Below are 11852 nucleotides of genomic sequence, written 5' to 3'. Positions count from 1 at the left end.
ACACACACCGGGAACCCTGGGGAAACTGCGCTGGAGCGGTACAGACACACTGGGAGCCTTGGGGGGAAACTGGGCTGGAGTGGTACAGACACACCGGGAGTCCTGGGGAAACTGCGCTGGAGTGGTACAGACACACTGGGAGCCTTGGGGGGAAACCGAGCTGGAGCGGTACAGACACACTGGAAACCCTCAGGGGAAACTGCGCTGGAGTGGTACAGACACACTGGGAGCCATGGGGAAACTGGGCTGGAGTGGTACACACACACTGGGAGCCATGGGGAAACTGGGCTGGAGCGGTACAGACACACCGGGAGCCATGGGGAAACTGGGCTGGAGTGGTACAGACACACCGGGAGCCATGGGGAAACTGGGCTGGAGTGGTACAGACACACTGGGAGCCATGGGGAAACTGGACTGGAGCGGTACAGACACACGGAGTCATGGGGAAACCGGGCTGGAGCGGTACAGACACACTGGAAACCCTCAGGGGAAACTGGGCTGGAGTGGTATAGACACACCGGGAGTCATGGGGAAACCGGGCTGGAGTGGTACAGACATACTGGAAAGAAACCCTCAGGGGAAACTGGGCTGGAGCGGTACAGACACACCGGGAATCGTGGGGAAACTGCGCTGGAGTGGTACAGACACACTGGGAACCCAGGGGAAACTGGGCTGGAGTGGTACCGACACACTGTGAGCCCTGGGGAAACTGGGCTGGAGTGGTATAGACGCACTGGAAACCCTCAGGGGAAACTGGGCTGGAGCGGTACAGACACACTGGGAGCCTTGGGGGGAAACTGGGCTGGAGTGGTACAGACACACTGGGAGCCATGGGGAAACTGGGCTGGAGCGGTACAGACACACCGGGAGCCCTGGGGAAACTGGGCTGGAGCGGTACAGACACACTGGGAGCCATGGGGAAACTGGGCTGGAGCGGTACACACACACCGGGAACCCTGGGGAAACCAGGCTGGAGCGGTACATACACACTGGGAGCCATGGGGAAACTGGGCTGGAGTGGTACAGACACACCGGGAGTCCTGGGGAAACTGGGCTGGAGCGGTACAGACACACTGGAAACCCTCTGGGGAAACTGGGCTGGAGTGGTACCGACACAGCGGGAGTCCTGGAAGGAAACTGCCCCAGACTGGTACAGACTGGGAACTGTCAGATGAAACTTGTCCATCTGCACACACACATGCCCATAGGTACCCGCCCCAGTTACACGGTGCTCCTATAGCAGCTGCAGGGTGCGAAGAATTCAAGTGGTCCTGGAAAAGATTCCAGAGGGATCACAGAATGACAAAATAGAGATATCTCTGGAGATGACCTAGACCAAGCCCCTGACGAGGCAGGGTCACACAGAGCAGGTCATACTGGAACTCCAGGTGGGTTTCAAATATCTCACAGAGGGACACTCCTGGAACCCCTCTACCAGAGCTGTGCCACCTTCAACATAAACGTTCTTCCTCATGCGGAAGTGAAACTTCTTGTATTTCAGTTTTGGCCATAGCTCCTCATTCGGTTGCTGGACGCCACTGAAAGAGTCCAACACTATCCTCTAGATACCTGCCTTTGAGATGTTTATCTGCGTTATTGAGATCCCCTCTCAGTCTCCTCTAGGCTAATCATACCCAGGTTTTGCAATCTCTCATCACAAGGGCTACTCTAGACCCCTCATAATCCTTGTGCCCTCCACTGGACATTCTGCATTAACTCCTTGTCTTCCCTGTACTGAGGAGCCCAGATCTGGTCACACCTGCCATGTTTCTTCCCCTCCAGAATTAACACTCCGCTCTTTGACTAAATTGTTCTACTAAAAACCAACCAAACAAAAATAAAAAAACCAACCAAACTAGGAAATCATAGAATAAAATAAATAGAACATATTCCAGTTTGCAATTGAAGTGGATTAAATAGAAAGCTTGTGATTTTACAGCCCAGTTTATCCACCCAATCAACAGCACTCATAATTTGTGTTATAATGATGATGCAGCATGTTTTATTAATAAAAAATGAAGGGAAAATGTCATCAGCAGTAAGCCTCAAAAGCTGGATAATGGGTTTCCAGCTGTAAGGAACGTAAATGTTAGGACGTTTACAGAAAATAAACATCGAGGTGCAGCCGAGAATATTGTTTTCAAAAGCAGCCAGAGATCATTACCTAGTCACAATAATTACCTACTCACAAAATTCAGTTTCATCAGCAACTTGGCTGTAAAACCAAACAACCAATTTATTGCAATAAAAAATAGGAAAGACTCAGCCAACAAAGAGGCGAGCAGCCAGCATAACCCAAACAAGAAGATAAAGAAAATAAGAGGCCTGGAATGCAAAACATATTTGCTCATATTAACCAAAAGGCAGCTAGTTTTGCACGACTGACACATCCAGAGCAGCAACTTCAACAGGAACTTATGGGCCAAGGGACAGGCCACGTCAGCAGCAGGCTCTGCAAGGATGCTGGCAGGCAATTTTAGGGAACAAATAGCTGACCTTTTCTACAGGATATTGATCCCTGCCATACACACTATCTATGGACACTTAATGCCGCTGTAAGACCTGGATACCAAGAAACTCAATAACTAACATCATTAGTTGCAATTTTGCAACAGCTTGCTGAGACAGGCTTTCCTTTTTATTTACTATTTACTCCAAGATAAACCCTTAAATGTGCCAAAGTTTTCCACTGCAGGCACAAATACCTAGTTCTCTGCACTAACAGCTTTTGTGCTTGGTCTTATGACACCCCTTTCCCCTGAAGATTTAAACATAAGGACTTCATTAATTTCAAACCCCTTCTGTTAGTCAAAACCAATAATTGACAGGCTAATAAAACATGCCATCTGCCACACCACTGCATGAGTTCAACTCCTAAGTCCATCAAATGCTTATTTTCCCCTCCAATTCAATACCAAAGTAAAGGGGCAAGCTGCAGGTTAGACTCCCTTAGATCATTAAAGCATGACCAGACCAAAGCCTTCTTTTGTTCTTTTAACAAACCCTCTAGTGTTCCTTCCTTCAAACACACCAGGAAGGACATCAGTGTTCAAGCTCACATCAGAGCCAGGCGGTTCTTTTCTAGTGTACAACTCACCTCTCACTTCATGACCACATCTTTCAACATTTCCATTCATCTTATCCCCAATATCTGCAGGGATAGGAGCAAATGCTATTTTTATATATCTCATATACATAAGATAACAAGAGTTTATGTAGTAGCTTTCCACAATATTTTACTGAAGTGTTCCTCCATCTTTCCCACACAGTCTTTGCACTACACATTTTTGGGGTCCTAGCCACAAAAAAAAAAAAAAAAAGTCCTCCTCATTTTTTTTATAGGGCATAAGCCATTTTCTCTCCCATTCCATTATCTCCCCACAAAAATTTCTTTCAAATCTCCCTCTTCTGTTTTTCCAGTAACTAGAATTAATCTCCCTTTTAATTAATCTCCCTGCTCTAGTTCTTCAAAATCCTGCTGTTTTATAATAACTTCTCACAAACACATCAACTCCAGGCTTATACTCCACAGCTACCAAGTCATCTTTGCTAAATTTCAACATTTCCAATATTTCTTTTTCCACCAAACTTTTAAGAAACCTACCTCAAATGTCAGAAATTCATCTGGGATCCAAAACTTCTGCTTCTTCTTGGACCTCCATCTCCGAAACCCCTTTCTTCTTCTCCTCTTTCTTCTCACTAAACCTGCTGCTGCATCTCCTGAACCATTTCCTAGGCTCTTTCCTTGGGTATTCTCTGAATTTTCAATATTAGCGTTAAAACTCGGCCCAGCATCAGCCATTGGAGGAGGAGACTCCCCAGAGCAGCCGCTGCATACTCCTATCTCCCAGAAATCACTGAATTAGTTGCTGGGTTTTTGTCTTCCCCAGTAGGCTCTGATTAGGGCAAGGAACGAGCCTCTAGGTGCTAAGCAACCTGCCCTCTAAATTGAGGCTTGTTAGGGAAAAAAACCCCATCTGGTTTCAGCCTTTTCTAGTAATCTTTCTAGTGCTATGCACAGTATGTCTGTATAAGCACTGCCTGTTCCCACAGCTGTGTTAACTACGGAAAGACATCTGAACATCCAAATAAACCCTCCCAGCCTTCCACAAACACTGCAGTTAAAAAAAAAAAAAAAAAAAAAAAAGCCCAAAACAACAAACAAAACCACTCTACAGCTGCTCGAAGGATTGCAACAATTGCTTTTATCAGCATTACACACCATCAAACCCCCCCTGTGCTGCTTAACCAGCTGCTAATAGACTACAGGCAGGCAGGGGTGGGGCTGGGTCGACTTGGGTATAAAGTAGATTTGTTTTGTGTGTCCTGTGTTTAAAGGAAAGAGTTTTATGAGGTCAGCCTTAAGCTTCTCCATCATCTCTCGTATCCCACAGTCATGTCCTTTTTAAGGTAACATTAGGAGTGAATGGCAAAAACATTTAAGTGGTTGTCAGACCTCTTGTGTGAGGTCTAGATCTGACAAAGCAGAGAGACTGAAAGACACGCTTAATCATGCTGCTGACAAAAAATATGTGTGCTCTGGCTATAAGACAAAATATTTTAAGTTGGATACTTAGGTTGCACAGGGCTTGGAGAAACCTGGTCTAGTGGAAAGAGTCCCTGTCCGAGGCAGGGCACTGGAACTGGATGGTCTTCAAAGTCCCTTCCAACCCAACTATCCTGTGGTTCTCTGATTCTGCTTATTGTAAAGAAATAAGTTATGTGCCTGCATTGTATCCACATTTTCTATGCAGCTGTTTGACAAAACAGAGTTTGGATGTAATCTGTTAAAGTGATGCTGTTTGGGTTTTGCCCTTTTTAATTTTATATGCTCTCTGTATTCTTCACGCATATATTTGTAACTCTGTCACTTATTGTATTAGCAGCTAGTTTTCCCAGTACTTTTCCATGGGCTTTCCCTAAGCAGAAAGACACGACAAATTCCAGAGCTCCAAGCCCCGGGGGTACAAGGCTCCGGTACTGTCTTGGTTCTTCCTGGGAGACAAGGCTGAGAACAGCCCTTGAAGACACATTTTCATGGACAAAGTACAACTGGTGCTGAAGAGGGGACTGCAGAGAAGGGGCTTGACCTGGGGAGAATTGCATCATCATTTGTCCTCCTAATTGGCGCCTTTATCAATTATGCTAATTTCCCAAAACCTATAAAAATGTACTCACCCCTGGGGGGGAGTGGGCTTTTGTGGACATCTTTCCATAACTGTGTTCTGAGTGTCTTCATTAAAGATCCTCTTTTATGTTACCTCCTTTCTAAAATTATCTCAAGTTTCATTTCCAGCCTGGGACAAAGGCAACAAAGGGACATGATGAATGTAGTTATAGAAAACTGCATTGACAATAGCTATATTAAAGTTTAGGAAAATCTAAATTAGAAACCTAATGTATTTATATATATGTATGTATGTATTCTTATCAGTTTTGATAATGAAATATTAATTTTTCCTGCCCATCCTATTATACTACAGTGATACACCTGTATTTTGGTAATAAGAACAACAGCAAAATATTTACATTTTGCTGTGAAATTGCTTACTTGAACTTTATTATTTTTATTAAATTATGTCTATTGACATAGGCCTAGATTCCAGAATCTTGAACACAGCCTCCCTGACTGTACGTGAGCATTTGCCTCTATGGACAGTTTTTGTGAAAATTACCCTCAATTTTTTTCAAAGGATTTGAAAAGTCACTTTATCCATCAAAACTATAGGAAACCACATATTAAGATAGCATTACCCCTTCAACAATCCTGGTGGAAAGCTCTCCAGTCAAGCACAGTCCTGAACCCAGGCTATTCTCCCAACAGTGATGAACTTGGGATGGCTTGAATTCTAACTTCAATTACAGGAATTTCTCTTTCAGAGGCATAAAAAAAGAAGCCCACGGTAATAGAATTACAAATGCACTACCACTCTACTACCACATTCAGGCCACAAAATTAAGCATGCATTCTAATAGGAGGGGACCTAAGTTAGTTAGAAAAACATTAATCTGATCAACTTTGAAAAAACTCCATGTTTTATGGGAATAAAATGTAATAAAAAATGTGTATTGAATTGCACCCTTGACAGGATAAACAGCTACCTGAGCTGTGAACACACATTGAAGCCTGTGTTGGCATGTACCAGATTGGGAATGTTTTAGAAAAGGGCTGGGGAAACATTCCACAGTGGGAACGGAGTGACACCAAAAGGACAAAGCCATAATGGAATATTGACGCATATACTGAGGAGTATTTTTGGAAGAAGATCTAGATGTCTGGAAAAAACATGGTTTTGAGGATGATAAGCTAAACAAGTATGGTATAGAATCCCAGAATGTTTTGGATTCAAAGGGACTTTAAAACTCATCCAGTTCCATCCCCCTGCCGTGATCAGGCGCATCTTCATTTGACCAGGTTGTATTGCATGATGTGAAAACCTGGTCATTGCCCTGTCCGAGAACTGAGCAGCTGTTGGATTTGGGAACAGGGATAATAAAAGCTCTTCCCACAAAGCTGTGCTTGTGACCATCAATTCCTCTTCCCACTGTGCGAGAAAAGCATAGCAATCCTCACGAAAGAGGAGGTTTGGTAGAGGTCCTGATACTGAGCTTTAGGTTTCGTCTTACCTGATCATGGGTTCTTCTCCAGCTGCACTGAAGCTGGACCACATCCAACAGGCACAATTCACCTGTCGAATAATTCACACCCTAAACCCCAGGAGGCTGCAGCAATCAGGCAGTCAAGTTGTGCTCCCAAGAGAGTGTCTCTCACAGCGCTGTGCTCCCTCACAGCGCTGGTCCCCATTTTAATGCCCACTGCCGCATCCTTGATGTGAAAGGCAGCTGCACCCTGCTGCTTCTCAGGCACACCTCAGCCTGTGGGTGAGCAGGGCAAGTTTAACAACGGAGTGAGCTGGGCTGCGCTCATTCGGGTTGTTTTGGCTCGATTTGGCTTAGTTGGGGTGGGGTTTGGTTGGATTGGCATGTTTTGGGTTGGTTTGGCTTGTTTGGGGTTGGTTTGGCTTGGATTAGCATATTTTGGGTTGATGTGGCTTGGTTTAGGTCGGTTTGGCTCGTTTTGGGTTGGTTTTGGGTCGTTTTGGGTTGTTTCGAGGCCGGACCTCTCCATCCCCTCAGCCCGAGGCCCCGGTTTAACCGCCCCGCCCCAGCCAGGAGAGTCCAGCGCCCATTGGCTAGAGCCGCCTTCCACCCACGCCCCTCTACTTGTGATTGGGCAGATCTCCAGTCAATCTTTCACATTCCGAGGTTCCGATTGGCTGCACTGGTGAGGCGGGGCGCGCCCGTCTCCCTCGGGGGTCGGTCGGCGGGGCGCGGGTCCGGGCGGTCGGTGCGTTATTCCGGGCGGCATTCCCGGTAACATTCCCGGCGGCACCGCTTGCCACCATGGAGCTCGCCTGCCAGGCGCTGAGAGCCACCCACCAGGCGAGGGAAGCGGTGAGAACCGGCGGGGCTCTCGGCTGCGCGTCGCGGTTGCCTTGTCAACGGGGAGCGCGGGGGGCCTTTGCGCATGCGCGCGGGGTGTTGGTGGTGTCATGGCGGCCGGGACGGGGCTGGGCGGGCGTCGATCCCTCACAGCCCCTCTCTTCATAGTTCTGGAGCAGTAGGCACGGCCAAAGGACGCAGTCCGTATTCCTTCCTCCACTCGTACTTGTTTCTAAAACTCACGGCTGTATTGCCCCATCCCAGGTCGCGTTGGATGGGGCTTGGAGCAACATGGGATAGTGGAAGGTGACCCTGACCATGGCAGGCCTTGGAACTGGATGGTCTTCAGGTCACTTCCAACCCAAACCATCCTGTAGTTCAATGATTTTATGGTTCTTGCTCTAGAAAACCGAGAAACAGCAATATTTTGCTGAATTTCATAGCCTGTTCTTCTGCTTCCATCTGCTGGTTAAATTACACCAGAGGGAGAGAGGCTGCAGGGATGATAAAAGCCTTCCCATAAGGCTGTTGGGTGCTTTGCGTGCATCCACCAATCCCTCTTCCTACTTGAGAGTGAAAAGTGCAGGATTCTTCACAAAAGAGCTGTTTGGGAGGAGACTTGAGACTGAGCTTTAGGTGTTACATCAACCTCCTGTAGAATCATAGTATGTTCTGGGCTGCAAGGTACCCACAAGTGTCATCATGTTCTTACTCTTGGCCTTCCACAGCACAGCCCCAAAACTCCATGCTTTTGAGAGCATTGTCAAAACACTCCTGGAGCTCTAGCGGCCTTGGACTACTCCTTGAGAGCCTGACCACCTTCTGGGGGAAGAACCTTTTCCTGATATCTAGCCTAAAACTCCCCTGCCACAGTTGCATGAAATTGCCTTGGGTGCTGTCACTGGTCACCAGAGAGAAGAGATTGGTGCCTGCCTCTCTATTTCCTCTCCTTAGAAAGTGTTAATAGGATAGAGATATTTACCCAGGAATGGGATCCTCTAGCGCGGTCTCCTGAGCTCTAAAGTGAATTCAGATCTGGGCCACTGCAAATGGAGCCTGAAGGTGTGGTATTGAAACATACCACATCCATTAGGAGAGAAGAAAAGGGGACCTGATTTTTAACATCACCAGTGGGGATTTGCATGGCCTTTGTCTCAAAGTATTGCTGGATACTAAATGCAGAAACATTTGTGGGACTGAGAACTGGAGTTCAGGAGTTCTGTCAGCTGTGCCGCAGATTTGGTTTGATGTGCTTTTGGTAAACTGGCTTCTCCATAACCTTTTGAAGGTAACAGTCTATATTTTGGGTATAGAGGCGATGGGAGTCATTTGTTTTGCAGAGGAGCAGAAGTTTGGAGCCTCTTTTTTTAATTAGTGACTTGAAGAACCACCTGAAGCTGCTAAGCCAATTTTTTCCTTCTTGTTTCCAGTCAGAAGTTCTGTGGTGAGCTTCCTGTATGTCTTTAATTATGAAAGCTCATTGTAATCCTTGAAAAACTTTGGCAACTCTATTGTTTGCAGCAGCCTTGTATTATTTGGAGGAGAGAGGAGGGCAAAGTGCCCTTTCTTTGTCCTGGGAAATCCTATTCAATGGCAGCCAAGTTATACATTGCTTAAAACTCACCAGTTCCATTCTCTTCTTGTGTTTCTCAAAAAGTACAGTCAGCAAGCCAGACAAGAACTGAACATTCAGCCTTCTGAAAAGCCTGTCAAGGGTGCAAATATCCAAAGGGCTATGTGGAATGGAAAGCTGTGGAGATACAGGATGGTGGAGGGAGGAGGAAAACTAGGTGAGCCCATCAAGCCTCTCTGTCCTGGCACACGGTGCCAGCTTGATTTTGAGGAACTCCATACTTGTCAGCATCCTGGTATCCCAAACACGAAGAGGGAAGGGGCTCTGTGTGTGTATTATGATTAGTGCTTTCCCTGTGTGATTGCACAAGGCTGCCCCTTGCCCGAATTCCTAATCAGAGATCGTTCTGAGCACATCCTGACTGCTCTAGGTGGATGCCCTTAGAGTGCATACACTAAAGCAGAACAGTTCTTATTTCCAAGCTCCCCAGATGATGACTTGCTCTTGTAGCTCTTTATTTTTCATCCCAACAAACATGCAAAATTCATGCAGAATATATAGGGTCAATTGCTAATGAAATGTTACTGAGTTAAATTAATCTTTTAGTAGGTTCATTAATTTCGGGAAATTGCACAAGAGACTTGGTTGATTTAGTATGTAAATGCATTCCAGTGAAAGGTGTGGAAATGACTAAACAAACAATTGCACCTAAAGATGCACAGCTCTATTAGAGTTTAATTCAAAATGACTCAAAGAAAGGAATATGTGCCACTCTTTTGTTAAGCTAGAAATAAAGAAAATAACACTGTAAGTGTTGAAGCTAATTAGTTAAATGCTCAACTATTTAGGTTTTAAAACAAGATCACATTTAAGTGCCTTAAGGTTTTATTAATTTCATGGACCCCAGAATCCCCTATAGTAATTGAAAATTTAATTACATATGTTTTCTGTTCTTTTACGAATGGAAGCTTATTAAACTTTAAACATTTAAACATCTATTGAAATACCAGTGGCTATAAACAACATGCAATTCTAAATACTAATTAAACAGGAAGGCTAGATCACTATAAAGCTAAACTGAATTTTAAGTAACTTTGCACTTGTAAGAACTCCTGGTTTTTTAATGTTGTGTAAGATTTGTCATTTTTTTCTCTAAGCGCAGCAGAAGCCCTGGGCTGTGTTAATATCTGCCTGGACTGTGGCAGGCAGCTTTTTTTGGACATAAGTGCAGTGGGTCAGTCCTAGAGGACAAACTGGAGCTCAGGACAGCAGACCAAGGCTGGCACAGAGCTCTTTTAAGGGGACAGATAAAGCTGCTGGTGGCACTGACACAGATGGAGGCTCGTCTGCCCCGTGGAAAGAGTGTGTGCTAAAATAATGGTGAAATAATAATCTGCTAAAATAATAGCTAAAATAATGGTGAAATGCAGGAAAGGGATTGGTGGGGCTACTCAGGCAATGATCTGTATGTTACTGGTTGATCAGATTTGTGACTTGGTAACAGTTGCATGTTGAAAGATCCTTGATTTTTCTTTGGTTTGTAGAATGCTCACAGAACTGAGCTACCAGAGATACCTTGGTTCTGCTTCTCCAACCTAATACAAGTCACTGCCAGTTGATTAACTGATTAACAGATTAGTTAAATTTGTTTGGACACCTCTGTCTTCTCAAAATCAACCATTGCTGTTTGCATTCTTGTTAACAAAGGATAAAGACAGAATTAACCTCTCAATCTAAACTCTCTTCTCATTTTTTAGATGGAGCTCTTTTGGGGTGTAAAGGTTCACTTTTCCTTCTGTTTGGTCAGCACAACCAGAACATTGCTATATCAAGTTTGCAGTAGGTGGCTCACACAATGTTATCCTACCCCCAAAGCAAGTCTGTACTTAAATTGAGATGCTGCCAATCACTGTATCACTATTTATACTAGAACTTAAAATGCTGTAGGGATAGCAGAAGTAACAAAAGGGGATGAACAGCAGCAGATGACATGCTAGAACACAAATTCTTTTCGAGGAAAGTTCCAACCATCGATCATGAACCCTGTCAGTCCATCAACCAGAAGTAATTCCCCTCTTGTCAGAATATCCATGTTTATTACATGAAACACTTGATGTGTTTGTCTTCTGTGGCAGCCACTCCGTTTGCATACCGTGTTTTAAATATTCAGAGGTAGCTGTAACCTTGCCCTTTGATACATTACCAAACACAACAGTTAATGTTTCTCAACGTAAACCTTCAGGAGCAGTTGCATTTCAAAGGATGTACAGGTGGGATTCTCAGCAACTCCAGCTTGCTTCTTGCATCTCCAGATGTGTTTCAGAAGTTTCAGGTCATCCAGGAGAAATCGTAAAAGGGCAACAATTCAAAATCTGTTTTCCAAGAACCTGCATATCAAAAGATTAATAAGAATCTTTCACCTCAGAGTGTGTGTGTTCTCTCTTTGCTCATGGCAATTCTCAGAATTAGTTCATTTCTTGTTGCAGCACCTCTCAGGAACCAGTCTGCTTCATTCAAGAGTTACCAATCTAGAAAACATTTACACAGCACTCCTTTCTCCCCAAAATGGTTCAGAAAAATTATCTTTGTACCACCACTGTAGTGGTATTGTAATTTCCTTTTGGAAAAACTTTCTCAAGAGGATATCAAAGGTAGTAAAGGTAGTCCCTTTTCCCTAGCCACTTTTAGCCTTCATTTTAGAAAACCAGAATGAACATTCTACAACTCTTATTTGCAATATGTGAAATGCCAATACATTTTGAATTTGCAGAGAACAAACCCCAGCTCTTCCTTAGTCATGACACTAGATGGCCCCACGATTGAAGCAAACATCCCA

At 44.7% G+C, this 11852-nt stretch overlaps 1 protein-coding gene across 6 annotated transcripts in view; it reads left to right on the top strand.

Moving 5' to 3' along the window:
* The first annotated feature begins 7255 nt into the window (after positions 1-7255).
* The window catches only part of KATNAL2 (katanin catalytic subunit A1 like 2), a 28833-nt gene continuing 24236 nt past the window's right edge, over positions 7256-11852 (top strand). The window contains exon 1 of one of the 6 annotated variants that reach the window (XM_072921827.1): positions 7256-7455. In XM_072921827.1, the coding sequence (XP_072777928.1) occupies positions 7405-7455 (51 nt within the window). In that variant the 5' untranslated portion in view covers positions 7256-7404. The remainder of the gene's footprint in view (positions 7456-11852) is intronic. The other 5 variants (XM_030257551.4, XM_030257550.4, XM_030257554.4 and 2 more) reach the window with 5 other exon arrangements.

This window comes from Taeniopygia guttata, chromosome Z (genome assembly GCF_048771995.1).
Source record: "Taeniopygia guttata chromosome Z, bTaeGut7.mat, whole genome shotgun sequence".
NCBI lineage: Eukaryota > Metazoa > Chordata > Aves > Passeriformes > Estrildidae > Taeniopygia > Taeniopygia guttata.
Note: the sequence above shows the minus strand (reverse complement) of the source record. Positions and strands in the feature narration are given on the sequence as shown.